Here is a 21,441-nt window from a genome sequence, read left to right as displayed (position 1 = left end):
TCTTGCTTCCCTCTAAGTGGTTTTGGACAGCAGGGTGCATGTGAGAGGTGGTATTTCTAATACCATCTGCTAATGTATCTTAATGGTGATAAAAGGAGCCAAAGATTGCAGTTCTCTCTTCCATGCATAAGTTTGCTTCTGCATTGGTCCATAAGAATCCTGCTTCTGAGTTCCAGAGAAGACTTGGATTCTGTCTTTATGTCCCCAGGTAGCCCAGCAGGACCTCCATGATGATCTAAGCTTAATTATGTCAGATTGTATATAAACACAGAGTAAGCCATAAATCTGAAGTACTTAAATCCTTGCAAAACCAAGAAAGTAAACACAGTCTGCAGCTTTGCAAAGGGAGACACTTTGTGAAAGAGCTGGCCCTAGAAGGCACAGCTTGAGATCCAGAAGGGTCCAGGAATTGCACTGATGGTGGCTAAGACTAGATAAGAAATTACAGCATATCTGAACCCTTGAAAGATCAACAGAGTGACAGATAAATATGCATATATATACATTGGTTCTGGTTCTTCTAACTTAGAGTGAAATCTTCCAGGAGCTGTGGTGGGATAAAAGCATAGCAGTGGCCAGCTACAGACACACACTCAGTCTGAGAATATTTTGCCACCGTTGTTGCATCTGAAGCAAGGAAGGAGGTTTAGGGAAACAGGATGCTCCTCCCAGCAGGCCTCTGAGTATTTGAAAGTAATTGTAAAAGACTAAATTAAATAAAGAGGAAAGCAACACCTGCTTTTGTCTGCCTTAACCCCTTTAGGCTGCTGTGAAAATAATGGGGTAGTATTTCTGCCTGGTACTGATTCATTCTCACATCAGGAACTACCCCGCTTCAGAAGGGGAGTATGAAGGAGCCTCTGTTAATCCTGCAAGCAGATCCATTGAATGGATTTCTACACTATAAATCCTTGAAACCTGTTCCACTGGTGAGAGATGGCCTGGTTGGGGATTAATGAAACAAAAAATCTGTGCCATTGCATCAAACATGAAGAAACTGGCATCAGATCCTCAACAAGAGCAAAATGTCCATATTACCTTCCTTCCTCCTCCTGGAAATTTTGCTGGTGTGGGGGGAAAGAGAGACTTGGCCATTTGTCTGGAATTTCTGGAGAGTGAGCAGTCTTCCCAGAGCAATCCTTTACAGCAAGCTGCCTTCTCCCTGGAAGTGTGGACAACTGGCCATTTTATGTGGGACTGGCTGTAGCAGCAAGGGCCATGCATGGTTCAGGGCACCTGGGAAGTTGGTGTCACATGAGGCAGGTGCCACTGTCGCGGTGCTGCTTGGTTGGTTTGTGTTGGATGTACTCTGTGAGGTGCACGAGGCTCTGTTTCAGGGTTCCCCCTATGGGAATACTGTAGCTGGCTGTGGCACTGTCTGCCTGCTTCAGTGGGCACTGGGTAGCTCCAGGGTAGTGGTCACACCACTGATGGACTTAACAGTGGCACAGAACTACAGGTGTTTGCTACATGCTCCATGCTGAAACTGTCATATAAACAGAAAATAAGCAAGGAGATACCATATCTGCACAGTAAAAATACTCAGTAAATTAATATTTTTAATTGCTGTTACACAGAGAAGAAATGAGGAAAAAAAAATACATTCCAAACAAAGAATTAAAACAGTAAAATCAGCATAAAAATGTGTTAATAAAAGATCCCAGATCAAGTGGCTGTACTGCATGTGGTGACCTTTACAATCATGGTAAAGGAAATAAGTGCTAGAGACCTTTAGATGTGGCAAAATGCTTCAGTCCTGGGGGAGAGCAGCTGCTTCAGTCACATCTTTCAGTGCACTCTGCCTGGAATGCATGGGAGAAGGCCTGGAGTGAGGAGGCTCACGTAGGCACAAGACATGGAGACCAGTGTTCAGGACAGACCAGCCGAGTCTGCAGTCTCAGCCAGGCAGAACTATTACTTTCCCAAGGGCACTTGCTTTTTCCTTCCTTGTGTGTGTTTGTTTGTTTTCTAGGTTTTGGAGTTTTATTTAACAAATCTACAGATTCTGCTCACCTGACCCTGACAGAACCACAAACTTGGAAGCCTCCCCAGATGAATGAGGAGCAAGGCCTGGGCCAGCAGGAGCCTGCACAAGCAAAGTCTAGATCTGTGTGTTTGTGCTTATCCAGCACCATCACCCAATGGGCTGGCTTTGATTTCTTGTTTTTTAGCTATCAGGAAAAGGTTTATTTTATTTCCTGATGCTCTCTCTGTCTTTTGACTGATCCAGATGGGCCCAGTGTTCCCACTGCAGTCTCAGTGCATCCCTCTTATATGAGACTGCCTGGGTCTTCAGCCTCACTGTTGAGCCATCTCATCACTCCAGTAGCTCATCCTACAGCAGCATAGTGTCACCACAGAAACAATACAAGCCACAGAAGATTTGGCATTCCTGCCAACTGGCCACCTTTTTTCACTTGCAGTCTATCTAGAGTTGTATATTTTTATTCTTTACAATAAGAGCAAAAATAAAATAACATTAAGAACATTTTCTCCAAACTAAGAGAACTAAAAACCATCAAACATTTTAAAGAAACCATAAAAAATTGCATTGTGTTTGCTTCTGAGTTCATAAGAAGATTTTACTGCAGCTGCTTCAAAATTATGGTCCATTTCACATGTACACAGCTCATATTCCTTGGGGTGTAATTCCTTGCCTTCACTTGTGTTTGAACAGCAGGTAGTGCTACCTGACAAAGTAGTTTCTAGCTGAGGTCCAGATTTCAAATCAGTGAACAGTGGCATTTTTATACTTGTTGAGAACGTGGTGATGGTTTACAGCTGTATTTCTAGATCAGCTTTTGTTCCAGGCCCTAGGACTGGTGGTACAAGTACTTCCCTTCGCTACGAACTCAGTAAAACTTATATTCACAGAAATTAAACATCCCTTTGTAAATTGTCCCATGAAACCTAGCTGACCTTCTGCAGAATGAAGGTTGAACAGAATAACTTCAGTTTCTGTTCCAGTCTTTACAGCAGCCATGGAAGACTGCGACAGCACTGTGCTTTGGCTGGATTAGATTTATTCTAGCTAACAGTCAGGGATGAGACCAGACTGCAAAATCTGGATGTAGGCTTCACATCTAAGGTTCTGGTTGAGGCTTTTAGGAGAACTAAAAACCATTTGCAAAACTGAAATCAGAGTTCAGTCTTTTATGCTAAACCCTCCTCAGAGTTCAAGTGCAGCTGAACCCAACCTGTTAGTGTGAATAAATATTTTGCATTTGCTTTCCATCTGATGCAAATTGAAGAGGCAGTCATATATTCCATGCTTTAAGAGAAATCCTCCAGATCCCTAAAAGCATGTTTAACACTAAGATTGGATAATACTTGGGACTTACATAGCACTTTACATCCTGAAAGTGCTGTATGAGCATTAATCCTCACAACATCCTTGTGAGGTAGGTAAGTGCCAAGATGCCCATTTTAGATAGAAATGGGGTGAGGGCCTTGTTCCCTGCTGTTGTAACTTGGCATAGCAGTGGCTCTCTGACACTTTTTTAGACCAGATGAGGACCTGGCCCCTGAAAATGTAAGTGACTTACCCAAGGCTGCCAAAGGAGCAAGCATGGATAAAAGGCAGAAGTACCCAGAAAGACTTCTTTCCAAGGACTTGTTTCCATAACTCCAAGAATGGAGTTATGCTGCCTCTGCTGAAAACAGCCCCCATCTGTATCCAGAAACCAAGCAAAGAGAAAGAGGCACCTGCCACTGAGCTTTACAGTTGCTGTTTGCTTTAATCTGCTTCTTCTAGAACAGCTCCCAAATTTACCATAATAGCAAACTGAAAAATTACAGATGTTAGTGTCAAACTATGGGACTGGAAAACTTTGAAGAGCCATGACAAAATTCTGCTAAGTTGGTCCTGGGAATTTTATATACTTGTGTAAAAATACATCAATTACCTCCACTGATTACATGAAACCTTCAACAACCTACTTAAAAGCCATGTTAGAGTAATTCTTCAAACAATCAGTCATGCAGTTGCTTTAGTACAGAGGAGTAAGAAGCCAGGTAAATCCTTTGTTTTTTTCTTCTCAACCTGCTCTTTCTACAGCAGCTTCACCCTGCTGACATCTGTGTGACTGGCACAGCCCAGAAGCATTACTAGCATGTAAAACCAGTTGCAATTAGCAGTGCTACTTTCACTTCATTGGGAGTTCTGTGTCAGGAGGATCTATTTACAGAAAGAGATACAAGGCTGAAATACATGTGCTGCATCTTTTATATGTCTGCATAAGGAGCCAAAGGATCTCCAAGAGGGTGATAACTACAGGAAGGTGAGCAAAAGTAATTGGGCCATGTGTGTAACCTCAAATGACCGTAGATGGGAACTGCAGAGCGGTTTCTGAATGCAGCAGTGTGAGAAGAAAGCCTCTGTACTTAGCAAGAAAGGAGCTGATACTGCTGGGGCCAGGCACACAACACCACTGGGGTGCTTCATTCCCTCTATAATGTCCCTGGGCCAAAAACTGGGTGCTTCTCTAGGACTGTGCTCCTGAACAGGAGAAGAATGGATCAAACCTTGCAGTTTTAGCATGGAAAGAGACCACCAGAAGGTCCACAAAGGCAATGCCACAAACAGTCACCTCATTCCCACTTTGTTTGCTCCCTTTCAAAATGAAGATTGCCCTCGCTGGGGTTGAAGGAACAGTTGTAATCCCAAGAATAGGTGTTTAACAGACTGTCAGCAACTGCTTAGTGTTTCTGAGGGTTTACCAAAGTCAGAATTGTGTCAAATCAGTGTCCACAGCAGCTGGTCTCTTCCCAGCAGGAAAGAACCTCCAGGAAAAGTAGTTTAATTCAAGTACTATGGATTAAAAGGAGGAATGCAGCACAGGAGAGAGATTTTGAAGACTGAGAGCCTTCACTGGTGAACCTCTGAGCCATCCAGAACTCCTCCCTGATTTTGTATGCTGAGGGCTCTGCCTTGTGTTCCTGGGAAGGCTGAAGCTATTGCAGCACTGGGATGGAGCCACAATACCTGGCCAGGGTGTGTCCCAGCCAGGTGAGGGGCAGCAAGGGAACAACAGCTCACCTGGGCTGCACATGTTTCTGCTGTCCCAGCGAGAGCCACCCAGAGACCCCTGCCACCAGAAACTGCACCTCTGATGGCCAGTGGAGAGGAGAAGGCAGGCCTCCTAATAACACTTGAAAGATCTTTTTCTGCAATTATCCAGTGGCTGATGGTGGAGCAGGATAACAAAGCAAGACAAGATGAAAAAGCACACAGAAAAGCAACTTAGCCTCTTCGGTAAATCGAAGACTACTCATTTCTAGAGGGGAAGAAAGAGAGAATCAAAATTCTAGCTTTTAAATAAAGGTTACTTTATCACACACACGTTTTCCTCAAAGTAAGGGCAAGCTCAGGGTGCAGAGAACTCCTCTGAAGAACTGCCAGCTAAGAACTGAGTATGCTGGCCTGACCCATGACGAGGAGCTATACAGCAGACTGAAATGTGCTGTTTGCTCACATGCTGGGAGAATGATGATGGGTTCATCCCAAATGCTTAGATTTCTTCTTAGCTTAGTAGTCTGTTGCAGGAAGAGATCTGCACACAGTCAAGCTGAGTAACAGCAGGTGACATCCGTAGAGAGCTACATGGCAGGGTTCAAGCAGGGGCCAGGAGATAAGCAATGCTGATGAATGAAGATGTTTTACGGTTCTGAATTCCCTTAGCAGTTTACTCCAAACAGGCCCCAGTGAGCCAGTGAATGAATACTGACATTACACAACAGCATTAAATGGAAGAGATTACATGGGGCTGGGTAATGCCTTCCCTCTCAATAATGCAGCTGACCTTTCTGAGCTCTGTCTGAAAAGCAGCAGATGACTCCTCAGGGCCAGGATTGTTAAACTAGATTTTTGTAATACGGGCGGCATTAGCACTAATGCAGAAGCCATGGGGAGGCAGTGCCTATTCCACACCCAGTCCCACCACAGAAGGACAGGGAGGAGCAGGAGAACCACAAGGTACATCTCAACACCAAGGGAAAAGCTCGCAGGGTTGGTAAGTTTCCTCAGCTGCCCCCTGACCCTTGTGAGGAGGAATTCCTGCTCTGCTGACTGTGCGGGGAGCTCCATGCCAGGCTTTCACCTGGAATGGTCAGGGCATGCTAGGTATGGAGATCAGGGTGATTTTCAGCCCACAGGGCTGGTCTGGAGGCCTGTTGCTCCTGTCGCCCTGCCCACGTGAGCATGTGCAAGGGCCAGCTGGGGCACGCATGGATTGGAGTTGTGCAGTCTGTTTTGGTTGTGTCTGTTTGGCTGTAGGTTTGAAGAAGTGAAGAAACCCTCAGCAAGCTTTCTTTGCTCACCTGAGTGCTCTCGTGTCTCAAGCCATTGGGAGAGCATCTCAGCCCATGGGAGCAGCCCTAGGATGGACAGAAGGAAAAGGCACAAACAGAAAGAGAGCTTGCTGTTAGATATCCTAAACATGAGGGAAAATATACGTAAGATCACAAATGAACCCGGATTAAAAATCAGGGCAACCTCTTCCTGTATCTTTCTTCTTAAGAAAGTCTGAAATCGCAAGTAATCTTGCTTCAGCAAATGGTGACAAATGAACCAAAGAAGATGGATCAGAATTAAACAGGCTTTCCCAGCCCTGGTGGCTTTCGCATTCTCTGCATCCATGTGAGTTCAAGAAGGAAGCAGCAGGCACTTCAAACAGACAGGATGGTGCTTTTCAGGAGGCTCTGCTGAATAAGGGGCTTTCCACAAAGCGAGTGCTGCAAAGCTGATTGTTTACCACAAGCTGGCAAAACACAACAGCAATCTACATGCTCACATGAAGGTTCAAGAGAGATACTGCAAAGAGCAGTATTTGTTGGGATACCATGGAAGAAAGGCATAAAGTTTAGATTCCTGCCCACCATACGAAGGAAAATTAGGACACACAAGCTCCAAGTCCTGCTGTAAATATCAAAGTTCTTGTGCCTATTACATCTCAGCTGTCACTGGTGGCTGCAGACACTGTGTAACTGCATGTGCATGGCAAGGGAGAATGCAGTGGCCTGGCTACCTAGATGGACCTGAAATCCCACCAGACTCCTAGTTCTGCCATGTGACAATGCTGACAGGCACCTACAGACATGGTAGGTGCTCCAGCATCACCTGAAGCAGCAATCAGCCACGATCAAAGCACACAGCACTGCATGTCAGCACCCCTCTTGCTCTGTGCTCTCTGATCTGTGTTCTGCTTTCATTCTGGTTCTGCTGGGGGCTGCCCCACATGCTGCTGTTGACTCCAAAGCTCAGCCATCATCTGGATATGCAGTTTTTACCTCCAGGCTTCCTTTCTGCGAGGAAATGGCTCCAGTTTTCTTATTGAGTTTGTAATTCATAAAAAGAGACAAAAATTAAATTAATTTTTACCTATGACTTTAGCAGAGATCTGTGCCTGTCTGCCTACATTGAAAGCAAGGGTTCTAGCACAGTGCATAGACAAACCTTTCCATCAGCTCTCCTCTTCCCAGAAATTCAGCATCAGTTTCAAGACTAACGAGTAAAACGCAGTAGCACAGCACTTCCAAGACAGAAAAGTTGAATAAGGAGCTACTGCAGGGACAGTCTAAGCTTTCTGATGTGAACTCCACACTGAAGTAAGCTGTATTCAGAGAAAGCCACTGAAAAAAAAGCCCCAAAGGTAATGCTTCAAAGAAGCAAAATCAACATCACCAATGTGTCTAGAGAAATGGAGATCTCTCTCAGGGGTGAATGCAGCTACAGCACCTGAGATATAACCCATGTTGTTCACAGACTATTGGCATTCCACCTAGCTCCTCTTTCTGAAGTCCTCTTCATCTCTGGTCTCTACAGCAGACAGTGCAATAAGCATTTGGGCTGCATAGTAAGTAGCCATGATGATGAAGCGCGAGTAGGGCACAGGAAAGCAGAACTTGTTAAGCGCAATGGTCAGATCCGACACCATGAACAGCATCGCGCCAATGCAGGCCGAGAGCTTGGTCCACGTCCAGAGGTCGTTGCACAGCTGCATGCCAGCAACTGCTCGCCAGCCCATGAAGCCAATCAAGGCGATGTAGACAGCTACCAGGTAGGTGAATGGGCCTGAGAGGTAGGAGTACAGGAAGGCATAACAGGAGCTGCAAACAAGGCCCATCAACAAGCCGGCTTTGAGGTCCAAAGGCTTCATGCCGAAGGCTGAAGAGTAGAGGATGTGTGTGATGGCAAACATCAGCAAACCTGGAAAGAGGCATTGACATAGCAAGTGTGACTTTTCATCAGTGACTGGCAGTTGGTAGCAGAATAAATCATGTAGTTCTATTGGGTTTTAAATATACCACAACGAGCACAGGCTTAGATGTCCTTGCAGTGTTACAATCCTTAACACTTCCCACGGAAACCACACTGACCACCTTTTACAATAAAAATCTGTGCATGGGAGATCAGCCTTAGCACCAGGCTCCTGCCTTAAGAAAACCCGAGCACATCTACAGCTGCAGCCAAGTACAGATCTGTTGGGATAGAAGCCTTTTTGCTGAAAGGCCAGGTGAACTAAGCTGCTGCAGAAGGAACAAAGCTTGTTTTTCAAGTGTTGCTTCCTCCTTCGCTTTGGATGGAAGGGTGGGGGCAAGGCAGACCAGAGATCATCCCTTCTAGAAATGCAGAGTGTTTTGCTCATAGGACACATGTGGAACAGGAAGGCTGTAATCAGATAAGTGTAGGAACAAAATATGAAAAAATATACCAATCCCTCCAAACCCAGATACAAAGCCTGACCATATTTAGCCACCAACCCAAAGGCACTCGGGGACTAAATCTGGCTTTTTCTCCATCTCTGCCCATAGCTACTAAAAACCTAAGCTGGAAAGAAGCAGCTGGCATATTTCAGGGACTGCACCAATGTGATCTGCCAACAATTTTATGGCTATTTGCAAGATTTAAATGAATCTTAGCTGGAATCAATCAGTGAAAATAAAATGCTGGCTTCCATTCAAAGTGCAACACCCCTGAGAAATGCCCAATGTGGGTGTTTGAAGGTTCTGCCCATATGTTATCTGCTTGCCCCTAACCCATTTGACAAAGTTACAATGTGTTGGTGCAGCTGCTGATTACTAGTTGCCCTGCCAGTTGTAGATAATGGGTCCCAAACTTAAGTCCAGGTTCTCTGTTTCTCAACCCCACATATGGTGCAACTGCAGGCTGTCCCACTGTCTAATAATCCTGGCAGGATTATTAGAGTAGCTGGAAGTTTTCATGCAGCTCTAAACCATAAAGTGGAGAAAAGGATCTGAGAAGCTGAGTCCTCCAGCAGGACACTTGCTTACATTTAAAACATGAGGCTGTGGTATAAAGGGCAGTCACTAAAGCCTGCTGCTGGCAGACATTTCTTCATCCTAATACTCTTGTGTTGCAGCAGCTCAAAGAAGGGGAAATGTCTCCCTGCCTTTGGGGAGGACCAGATGGGACATCTGCTGAAAGATCCACTGTGGTGTGATGAGAACCTCCTCCTGTGGTGGAACCTCAGGAGGAAAGGGGCTGCTGGAGAACTGGTCTGCAAGATGAGGCTAGAGAAAATACACAGTGTGAAGACGAAAAGAATTGCAAAGGGGGGCAACAAGAAGCTGATGTTTCACAGAGCTGTTCCATGATGGGCACAGCACTGAGGAAACAGAGGAGGGATTTAGGACAAGAGCTGTTTATGGTGTTACAGCACAGGAAAGGTTAGTGCACTGGGGGTGGTAAGGAGAAGGTTACTTCACTCTAACAGGGAGAAGTGTTTTTTTCCTTCAGTGGCATTATGTGGAGAGTTCTAGCATGTGGAACTGAAGAATGTGTTGTCCTTCATGCAGGCAGCTGGGAAAGAAGAGGAGAAGAGGACGACAGGATGCAACAACCAAGCAGATCACCAGTAAGGCAGGAAGAGTTTTGATATGTGGTAAGGCTGCTCACAAACAAACGAGTCAGCTCCCAGGTTTGCTCATTCAGCACCCACATCACAGGGGAAACCTGTGATGGCTGCACAGGGAGGGGGGGTGCATTTCTCAGGCATTGGCTCAGCACTCCCAACTACATCAGGCAGATCAGTCTTCACTCTGTCCTCTTCCTTCCCCCTCCCTGCCTTCTGGAGTTTCCCCTCAGGCTGGCAGTAAGTCTTTTTTGTTAGTCCCTGTCTTCTTCACCAAATGCATAAAGTTTCTAAGTGCGTGCTATGAAAGGAGGTGGATGTTAACACTGTAAAGTGTCTTCCACATACAGTAAGATGCTAGTCAGAAAATAGCATGTTATTAGTGGACTGAAACAGCAAAAATGAAAGAAAGTCAAGTGTGCCAAGAATTAAGTTCCCAGGCTCTCACTTCCTTATAATGGATAAATGTCCTTTTAAAAACTCATTGTCTCAAAAGCTATTCAAAACAGTCCAATTCCTTACCCTTTTTTCAGCCTGAAAGCCAAAGAAGTCAAACAGAAAGTACATTTTTATGTAATACTTCCCTGAAATTTCAAATTCCCACAAATTATGTCAAAAGTTTGAATATTGTCAATTGCCAATAACAGCAGCCTGCTGAGTTTTAAATAGGAGAAAATATGTTTTGCGGGAGAGGTGAATGATGAAATGGGGTGGTGCACTTTATCTGCTAACAGCTGAAATGCAAATATTAACACCCCACTATGGAAAATGGTAGCTAGGATAAACATGGACTGAGGCAGACAGGAGACAGCCAGGATGAAGGCTGAGATTTTCAAAATGCTCCAAAAGAGCTTTTCTTCTTAAGAAAAATGTGTCTAAACCCACAAAGCAACACTTCTCAGTTGTGAGACTAGGGTTGAAAACCCAGCTTATTTGCAGATGAAAACACATTAACCAGATACTGAATTGCTGTGGCTGGTTGACCTTTCCCTGGTGCTAAATTGGAGAGGGGACTCAGAGATAGCCCAGCTATGTGGGAAAGGAGAAGCTCAGCACAGTTCAAATACAAAAACGGTCACAGTGAGAATCAGGCCTTGAATGTTTTCCAAGCCACAGCTCAAGGAGAAACTTGAGAAGGCAAAACAGAAGCACAAGTAGTTGGGCTAAGGCAGCCTGTGCTGAGCCAGGTACCTCTGCTGGGGGGAGGCCCTTCCGTGAAGATGCCCACACTCAGCACAGAGGGGATGGCACCCCAGGAGAAGACTGTGAGCTCTTCAGCAACATGCTTCAGCCAGATATGTCCTCAGGGCCTAACCTAAACCCCACCAAAATCAGTAAAAAATTGTACATTAACTTTTAATGATATTAGGATAAGTCCTTGGGAAGCAGGATTAAAACCAGATTCAGAGCATTTGGCCTTTCCTATCTGGCATTTCACACACTTCCCTCTCATAAAAAAAAAGTTCTTGTGGGAATTTAAAAATAAAACTAAATACTGACCTCCTGGCAGGGGGAAATAAGCCTCTGACTTTCAGAGCTGACAACAGCACAAGTCAGAAAAGTTCCCTCCTCACATTTTCCAGTGGGACAACCACAGCAGCCAGTTAATGGTGGGTGTTAACATGAGATCCCTGTGCTGGTTAAATTAACTTATGAAACCCCACCCATCAGTGGACTCAACTGCTGCTGATTTCTTGTGACAGTCCAAGGCCAGAGAGAGCGTTGCTGCAGGCAAGTTCAATGTGGCTTTAAATGATTAATCTAAGTCATTATGTTCTAGTCTGCAGACTAGCAAAATGAAACAAGTTTGGTTTGCTCTGAAAGATGTGGATCTCTGTGGAAAGGACATGCTATTGTGGTAGGGTTTGACTTTGATTGCCGATCATTTACACGTCTTGCAAAACAGACACATCTCTTACAACAAGGCTGCATGATTCATACTGACGAATATGCAAGATTTCTGATGCTTTGGCTTCTAGCATCCACATAAACACCTGCCCCAGGCTATGGGCTTGTCCATCAAAACATCAGTGTTCTAGCCACCAGTTCTCCACTGAGTAGCTTTGCACCATTTGTCCTATTTCTGATCCTTGTAGGATAGGGCTGACAGAACTCCCTGGAGAGAGACAGGAGACAGGTAGTTCCTGTAGCTTCACGGGAGCTGTTGAGTGGCATGAACACTTCCTTCTCTTCCTCAGGGTTTCTGCCCATGCCACCTTCCCAACTCCAGCCAGCTTGAGATACTGCAACCACGTGCCAGGGAACCAAATCTGCCACAATTACCTCTCTGACCTCAAGGGAAGCTCAAGAGAAAGACTCATCCATGGTATCATTCCTGTAACAATGATGGATTTTAGTCATGGGATTAGTGCTTCCCACTTCCAAGGGAAGCTGTACAGGAGTAAACAAACCACATAGCCCAGCAACTCGTTACTATATAAAGAGGGTAACAGCTGGACACTGTGGCATCCCTTTAAGACTGACACTGCACTCACCATGAATGAAGTAGCCCTGCTCCTGCCAGATGAGAAAGGCATCTCCCACTGCCGAGAATATGAGTCCTGCTAGGATGCGGCTGGCGCTCCGGTGTGACACTAAGAAGTTAATTCCATGAGCCAGAAGGAAAGCCCACAGGCAGAAGATGGGCAGACATTTGATGAGGGCACTGAACCAGGAGGGGCTGGAAGTTGGCAGCCAGAGGACAAAATAGACACACGTGGCTTTAAAGAAGGGCACCAGTTTGGGGCCTTCGTTCTTCACCTAAAAGAAACAAACATTAAAAGAAAAGATAAATTATTAGGATCATCAGAAGCATCAGTGGGATAAACTGCATAACAGAACTGACTCCTTCCTTTTCAAAGCTACTCTTTCACGTATATTGTCAGCTAGCAGCATTTCTGCTGCTAAAAAAAGTTTGTTCAACTTGACCATAATCCTCAGCCTAGAACTCTGTGACCCTCTTCTGCTGAAAATACTTCCTGGCTGGCAGGAAGGGTTTTGGGTGGTAGAGTGGAGGAAGTTTAGATACCTCTTCTCTTTTTTTGTTCCACTGAAAACATTTAGGCCATCAGTCAAATTTATCCGGTGATCCTTAACCTCTTCTCCTGTAGTTGCAAAAATACTGCAATTCCCCAACAGCAAAAAAGCCAAGAAAAATGCAAATCTTTCCTCCCATTTTGGTGAATAGTCTTCCTTAGACAGTTGCAGATCACCCTGAGGATACAACCTGTCTTCTGACTCCTCTCTCCTGCCCTGTAAGCCTCATGCCTGGAAACTGCTGTTGGCATCACCTCATGATTCCCAAACCCATCACATCAATTTTCCAGGTGGGAATGTCACTTCCTCAGCTGACTAATACCAACATCAATCACGTGTTGCTTTGTTCTAGCATTACACTAATAATATACTGCCTATATTGCAGGAAACCTTTTGACTCAGGGCTCTGCTGTGTAAATCCAGACACAAAAATGCAGCATGAGCACTAGCCTACTCATAACAAAGCCACAGCAGAGGCAGGGCACAGAGCTACAGACTCCACAAGCTGGGAGTCTGTAACATACACTTAGCTGAAACCAGTCTGGACTGTGGTAACATACATATGGTGTTAACTTGCTCTCCTGTGATATTAGTGCATTTTAGTGCAGGTGGGCAAAACCACACATGAGAAAAGGAGGCCGGTTTCCTCCTGTAGCTAAGGCATTGCAACCTCCAGAGCTCCCCTACAAGCAGAGGATCACTCTCAATCTCATTTCTTTGGTCAAGCATGATTTAGTTGCTTAGTATCACAACAACTTCCAACTACTCATGGCCAAAGCACACACAGGCCTCATGCACTGAAGAAGGACATGGGGTAAGGGTTTAAGGGGGGTGAGACACTGGAACGGGCTGCCCAGAGATGTTGTGGGGGCTCCATCCCTGGAGGTGTTCAAAGGCAGGTTGGATGGGGCTCTGAGCAGCCTGTTCTAGTGGAAGCTGTCCCTGCCCATGCCAGGGAGTTGGAACTCGATGATCTTTAGGGTCCCTTCCAGCTGAAAGGATTCTATGATTCTGTAACATCTAGAGGCATTGGAGCTGGGTTCACCCTACAAAGTCCATCAAAATCTGAACATCCATGTGTGACACTTTGGGGTTTCTTATCTCACACAAGGAGCCCTTGCTCCAAAAACCTGCAAAAAACCAATTAGTCTTATTTTCCAAATCACTTGGCCCTATTTCTGCTTCCTGCATCATGGGACATTGCCATGACACAAAACCATGTGCCCTGGTGCAGACACCAAGAATGGCTGAAGACTCCACAGCACTTATCTCTGTGCTTATGGTGCTCATCAATAAAGCCTGAACTCGTGAAAACTCAGGAGCTTTTACAGACACAAGCAAAGGGAGTCAGGTGGAGCTCAAAGACAGAGGCAGAAGCAGTGGAGGGCATCTTCACATGCAGTATCTAAAAAGGGAATGCAATCCCTGAAGCAGCAAGACCATAAATAAAGGGCATCCCAAGAAGACAGTGCTTTCAAAATTGTTCTCACATGTGACAGAAATTTCCCCAGAATATCAGTAGTTTCTTAGCAGTCAGGTATTTCATTATTCTTGTATACATTATTCATAGGCTATTGGCAAGACAATTTTTAAACACTCCATTAATCAACCAGGCTACACAATTCACTCACCAAAGGACATCAGCAAGCCCTTAGCTTTCTTGTATTACATGGGGAGGCTGTCGTGAGTTCTCCAGTTAGGTTGTTGAAATTAATCACCATTTACCACTTCTTCTCTACATTCTTTGGGAGAAATCTGGCAGCAAATAACAAATGGCCTTGAAATAAAAGTCATAAAAGCCTACGTAGTCTCACAGTACTGGAGGTGCCTGGGAATGTCAAGTAGTATAGGGGGAAGAGTGGAGCCAAGCTTCCCACCCTTTCAGATCCTGCACCTTGCCCTTCTGAAGTGACACATCAGGCCCAGACCATCCAAGACCAGTGCCTGGCTACAGCTCTGCCTCCTCCCCTTCTAAGTCTTTGATACTGAAACTGTAATTGATCACATTCATCCTCTCACAGTTGCAGGCAACAGATGACAGTGCTTCTGGCAGGGCTTCCTCCTCTCCCTCATCAGTTGTGGAGGATTCCCACCATGCTGTAACAAGCCTGAGATCTTCAGCATGGGGAACTAACAACCTCCAGAGCTACAAAGTGGAAAAGCACTTTCAGTACCAACAGTGCTCCAGGTCCCTGAAACAGTCTCAGCTAAGGTTTTGTGCCTCTGAAGACAAAAGTTTCTGCTGAAAGGTATAGTTGAAATTCAGCCTTGTTTGCAACATGTCACAGAGGCACTGTTAGAAGCCTACAGGAGAGTATTTGGGTTAATAAACACAGGAAGTTTTATTTAGTATCTCATATTAAAAGAAAAACACCTGCTAGAAGCAGTTACCATTATAATCACAGCTTGCCCTCCCCTGTGTGCGTGCATGATGAGACAGCTTTTAATTACACTTGTCATTTTCCCCAGGAACCTTGCCTTACTGAATATAAGATACGCACTTTTGCAAGAAATTACCATTTCTTACTATCTGAATGTAAAATTTCCAAGTCCAGCCAGCATTATTTAAAAATATTGGTTTGTAGTATTTCCATCCTAATAACAATGAAGACATCTTCCAGGCATAAGGGGTCAGTCTCAGTTACTCACCCATAACTGTGGAATTTACAGTGTTACCAAGTCCCTGCATAAGATTAATCTCATATACCTAGAAGGCCTACAGGCTTCTCACCATTACTGCTTTACTCCTTTACACTTTTTCTAGAAGTATACTTCAAATGAATTATTTCCAAACATGCCCTTGCCCATTACTGAATGCTGCAGCTCAGTGGAGTCCCTGTGCTGCCTCTGAGCAAAAGGAGTGCCCCATGCAGGACACCACTTGCTGAGACAGAGGTACCTGTGCAGCTCAGGGCTGGGCAAGCACATCCTGCTGGGATAGTGTGGCACTGAAAATACTGGGGAGGAGTCTTCCAAGAAAAATTGAAGCAAACAGAGGGTAAGGCTGAGGGATTTCCCTCTGTCTGGATGTGTGGTGAAGGCTTGAGAAGAGGTGATCAGGCAACTTGCCACCTGGAGGACAAGTCAAGGCTGGCATTGGGAAACCATGTACCAACACAACTGGAGGCTGTGGCTTAAGGAAAACCAAGCACAATCCATGTCTAGGCTTGCCTGTACCTCGGGGAAGGGAACAGTATTTCTTGGCTTCATAGGTAAACTGCATCAAACCACCCATCTCCTTTGCATCTGTGTCTTGAAAGACAGAATGTGAGATGGAGCTGTACCATGGTACTGGAAAAGGAAAGGCTCTTTTTGTTAATATATGTGTTTTTCATGGTTTTAGGCTGGGCATTGCCATTTTGTTATAAATTCTATTGCCTTTTTTTCCCCACTTCTTCCACTGCTAATTTACTCTGGGCTGAACTGCAGTACAGAAAACATCTTGAATACAATGACAAAGAAGTATTTCCAAGTTTTGGATTTCTAAACTGAGCATAATTTAGAGAAATTAGGCTGATGAAGGGACTAGGGGGAAAGTCTTATAGGGATAGGCTGAGGGAGCTGGGGTTGTTTAGCCTGGAGAAGAGGAGACTCGGGGGAACTTATCACTCTCTTCAACTACCTGAAGGGAGGCTGTAGTCAAGTGGGGGCTGGGCTCTTTTTCCAGACAACTAGCAACAGGACAAGAGGGCATGGCCTGAAGCTGCTCCAGGGGGGGCTTAGGTTGGATATTAGGAAGTACTTCCTCACAGAGAGGGTGATTAGACATTGGAATGGACTTCCCAGGGAAGTAATGGAGGCACCATCCCTGACTGTGTTCAAGGAAAGGATGGATGTGGCACTTAGTGCCATGGTCCAGCTGATGTGGTGTTGGTCATAGGCTGGACTTGATGATCTTAAGGGTCTTTTCCAGCCTTGGTGATTCTGTGATAATTTAGGGCATTTTCTCAACTGCTATGACTACTAAGTTACTTAGAGTATTTAAAAATTAGTTTAAATGGCTGCAAAGCCACTACCTCTGTATTTGTGGAATTACAGTGAACATATCATTTATTAAATTATCTGTACCAAATCAAATCAAACCCTTCAAGACTTAGCCAGACTGAGAGAAAGTTGTGTCCTGGCTCTCACCATGAGATTTTGAACCAGATGATGTCCAGGGGTCCCTTCCAACCTCAATCATTCTGTGATCTTCAAACAGAACCTGGTATTGGCACATGAAGCTCTCTGGAGGCTCAGGGCTTGGATATCCACCTCCCTGCTGGGAATTCAAAGGTTTACAGTATCCCTCTTGTACTGTCAGTTCTCATTCTGCTCCAATTTGAAATATTGCTCATTTCCTCTTGCTGTTGTTTAACAGTGAGAGATGATGCTGTAACACAAGTATCCCAACCATGCTGTGATTCAGTATTGGTGTAAGACATCTTGAGAGGTTAGGTTAGCTGATGAAGACAAATAATATCTGCAAATTAGTTATTGGTGACTTGCTGAGAACCCAGGGATCCCTACTGGATGATCCCTTCTTGCACCTCCTTGCTGTTCAGCACTGAGAAATTATAATGATTCACATCTGTATAAACCAATATTCACTGTGAGGTATGACCTGGGGAACATCTATGCTGCTCCTCAGCTCCACAGACAGCCTGTGCTCACTGCTGCAGTCACAGAACTGAGACCAAACATTTACAGCCACCTCCTCTACCCCAGAATAAGCAGCATCCACAGAAGCATGGCTATATTTTTAAGCTAATGCCCTAATTTTCTTTAACATTTTGGAGTCATTTGTCTGTAACTACACTGCCATTGGGATAAAGAAAATCCAGCTGTGATGGGGAGAGAGACATCTTGCACCCAAGATTTAGAACATCAGAAGCTTGTTGCCTTGAAGTGCTAAAGTTGGACAAAGTTCACTGTTCCTAAGCCTTGCACTGCTCCCAGGAAATAATATGGAGTATCAAATAACGCTCTTCTCTTCACAAGTGCCCTAAATCAGTCTGCACAGAAAATTAGTATACAGCCTCTTCCAGGCACCAGCTGTAAGACAACCTGCTGTGGGGATACTGTAAAATGCTGCTTTCCAGGAAATTTGTTTTAAAAACAATACCACATCTATTCCACTGAACAACATTTGAGCATGACTGTGTACACAGGCTAAAAAAAGCTGGGCCACTGTCCTCCACCCATCCCTCCTGGCAGCCTTGGCTGGCCAAGTACTATTTTGTGTATCCATGGCTGAGCTGTTTCTCCTGGCTTTTGTCATCCTGCATCATGGATCCTGCCTTGGTTCTGTCCTGCTTTTGTGAAAACAGGTACTAGCTCATACGTGGATGGAAGTGGTGTAGAGTTATGGAGGTGGTGTAGAGTTACTGAACCAGCCAATCAGTGTGCCTGAAACACTGTGTTGGTGCAACATATTTGTGCAATTAATAAGAGGGTTTATGCTTGTGTTGTAGGTGCCACAGGCCAGGCATCCAAGGAGACAGCTCCTGAGCAGGCTCCACATGCTGCAGGAAATTCCAGGGTGATAAATGAACCCTTCTCCCCTCAAGTGGAGACAAGAGCAGAGGCTCCATCTAAAATGGACTTGTAAAATAGCTAATAAATCACTCAGAAGATAGTACAATATTTGCCTTTCCAATGAGTTTCATCAGGCCTTGTGGTGCTTTATTGCAGCTACTGGCACTCCCCAACACAACTCAGGGCCTCCATTCTCCAGCAAGGGTACTGCACTGAAACTCATCTTGTGTTCAGCTCTCCAGCCTGAGCTGTTCAGAAGTGGTCAAAAAATAATGGGTTTGCCTGACAGGAGAGCCTCCATCATTCAGCACAAGCCAGAGGAACAGGACTCAGGCTGAATACTTCCCACCTGCAGAAGGACCATCCTCCCAGCTCAGCCACATGTGGCGGGAGCAGTGGGTCCAAGGCACACCTGGGGCCTCTTCAGCTCCTGCAAAATAAGGCTGTGTTGTTGGCTTCTCTCATCCCTCCCTCCACCCCGGCAGACTGGATACTCTCTTCCTCCCCCCAGTTAAGCCAAGTAAGCTCCAGCCACACTTTCCAGCTTTGCTCCACAGCAGACCGATACAGAGTTGAGAGCTAGAAATACCTGACTTTCTTAAGACCAATCTATGGCTATTGGCCAGAAAAATGCAATTAAAAATTTGGCATGGGCTCTCACAGTCCTTGCCTGGTGAACTCAGATATATTGCTGCATGAGTTCTTGGCATCAAAAAAATCACCCTTTGGTGGAGGCAGAGGGGAGCAGGCAGTGGATGAGGATTAATCAGACTGGTATCTAACAAGGGCCCTTGTGTATGGCTGGGATGTTCCACACACGGCTGCATGCAGAAATGAGAACTGCAACAAAAAGTTTCGTTTCCAAGCCAAAATCCTGCCAAACTTGCAGTCACATCAACATTCAACCTAGTCTCTGAATTAACCATGGCGGGGTGGGGGTGAAAAACCTATCAGCACAGAGGTTAAAATCTTCCAGAGGAGCATCTTCCCCCCCAGCTGCAGAGAGAAGGGTGGAAACGTGGGGCAGTTTCCTGGCAGCTGCCAGGGCAACCTACACCTGCTGCACCAGCTCTCCCAGGGAAGCCACAGCTCCTGCCCCACCTCCCGGGCTCAGCAGGGGCCCAGCACAGCCACCCAGCTCAGCCATGACAGGCAAGCGTCAAGAACGGGACGTTTAGTTCCAAGCCAGCTGGGGAGCATGTGAGCCAGGCTCGTGGTGCTGTGGGAGCGCCAGCAATGGGAGGTCACAGACATGGCTGTTCCTAAGGTCTCTTCCCTGATGTTTGCCCTCCAAGTGTGATCTCTCTACTACAGACTGCTGTCTGTCTCCAGCTGCAGACACTGCTCAGAAGTCTGTGCTGCACAATGCTTTCTGTTAGCCATGCTGTGACCCGCTGCCACAGCCTCCTCTCAGCTGTTGTATGGGAGTAAATCTCTGAAGGGGGTTGTCTAGGGTAGGTTTTAGGAGAAAACTACACTCAACCCATAATGTATAAAGGATATTTAAATAAATGGCTTGAGAAGGTAAAAGAGACAGGCGTTAGACAAGTTTTGTGGCCTTCTCCAGAGGACAGCAAATCAGCTACAAGCAGGAATCCTTGTGCAGTGGTCAGGGGGGCAGACGAGCAGGAACAGACAACAGGGCCGGCAGCCTTCACTGCCCCTTCAGAGGAGCCAAACAGCCACTCACATGGAAATAGCAAAGCCCAGGTCAATACAAGCTGCAATACGAATACAACAACAGCCCTGTCTTGTATTCAGTTGTTAAAGGAAGAAATTTTAAAACACTGGGTGCTCAGAGTCAGTGTCTGTGCTGACGGAGCTGCTGACGAGGCCAGTTCGGCCCAGCAGCCACTGTGACCTGGGAGCTCTTGGACATTGCAGCTCTCTGCTGCTTATACCCACAAGTTTAAAAATGCATCTGCAAACACCTAGGACATAAAATAGTGTGGGGGAAGGACATAAATAGGAAACTGGAGTCTTGCCTTCAACAGATTCCTGCAGGAGGCTTTAGAAATATGAGGGAATGGTCCCTCCCATATTGGCCTAAAGTAGAGGTGGGTAGTTCTGGAGCCAAGGAAATCATCCCCACCACATCAGGGCACGGCCTGTGCCACGCTGCATCAGAAACCCACTCCTGCTCCTTGCCTTTTTAACCACAACATTGCCCAAAGCTCACTTGAGACACTGGACCACGGTGTTCCTTCCAGACACTAAAGAAGTTGCAGCATCCATAAAGGTATGTCCTGTACTAAACAGAAGAAATTCAGTTAGCTCAGCTAACTGTGGTCAACAAGCATGTCTGGGACCTGCCTCCACTATGCAGGACCTAGTGTTATCAGCAGGGAGCCCTGATACCAGGCAAAGTGAAATATTGCGACAGCAGCCAGTAACTTAGAAAGCCACTTGGGTATCTGCCCTTGGCTTCCTAGGACCTCAGGGGAGCTTTCAAGACGGCAAAGCCTTTCTTTAGCAGATGATTAACTCCTAAAAATCAAATTACAGACAACCACATTTCACCCTGAAGACTCTGCCTGAATGTATGTTATTTTGCTAGGGCTTGTTTTGTTTGGGTTTTCTTTTTGCCAGTACCAAGCATAATCTGCCCTGTCTACTGGACTGGCACAGGACCACAAACAGGTCTGTTTTAAAAACTGGTTTTTAATCTGCAGTGGTAATAATTGACTCAACATCTGTAGCAATCCTACAGCTGTCAGCAGTTTCAGAGATTACCTTCTGAGTGCGGTCACAATGTACTATTGCAAATGACCAACAATGTTAAGCCAGTCAAGAATTCAAATGTCTCTGCAGGGCTGAAGCAGCTGTCATAAACGCTTTCAGGGCAGTCCACTGGCTCTCAGACATGAAAGCAAAAAATAGAATCTGCCTACCAGGATCTCATCTCAGAGTAAAGACTGCTTTTTCCCTCCTGGGATTCCAGATCTTCTTTTTTGTGTAGCAGAAAGCAAACCCCTCTGATTTCCTTTGCTAAAACACTCATAAAAGAACCCCTTGC

The 21,441-nt window shown here is 45.5% G+C and overlaps 1 protein-coding gene across 4 annotated transcripts in view; it reads right to left on the bottom strand.

Annotated features, from left to right (window-relative positions):
• Window positions 1-1,526: 1,526 nt before the first annotated feature.
• Window positions 1,527-21,441, bottom strand: part of TMEM86A (transmembrane protein 86A) — a 526,280-nt gene continuing 506,365 nt past the window's right edge. For 3 of the 4 annotated variants that reach the window (XM_051622278.1, XM_051622277.1, XM_051622276.1), the window contains 2 exons: window positions 12,368-12,632; window positions 1,527-8,206 (listed from right to left, as the gene is read on the bottom strand). In XM_051622278.1, the coding sequence (XP_051478238.1) occupies window positions 7,779-8,206; window positions 12,368-12,632 (693 nt within the window). In that variant the 3' untranslated portion in view covers window positions 1,527-7,778. Of the gene's footprint in view, window positions 8,207-12,367; window positions 12,633-17,039; window positions 19,472-21,441 lie in introns of those variants that run through there. The other variant, XM_051622280.1, reaches the window with a different exon arrangement.

This window comes from Apus apus, chromosome 5, assembly GCF_020740795.1.
Source record: "Apus apus isolate bApuApu2 chromosome 5, bApuApu2.pri.cur, whole genome shotgun sequence".
NCBI lineage: Eukaryota > Metazoa > Chordata > Aves > Apodiformes > Apodidae > Apus > Apus apus.
This window is presented reverse-complemented; position numbering and strand designations above follow the sequence as displayed.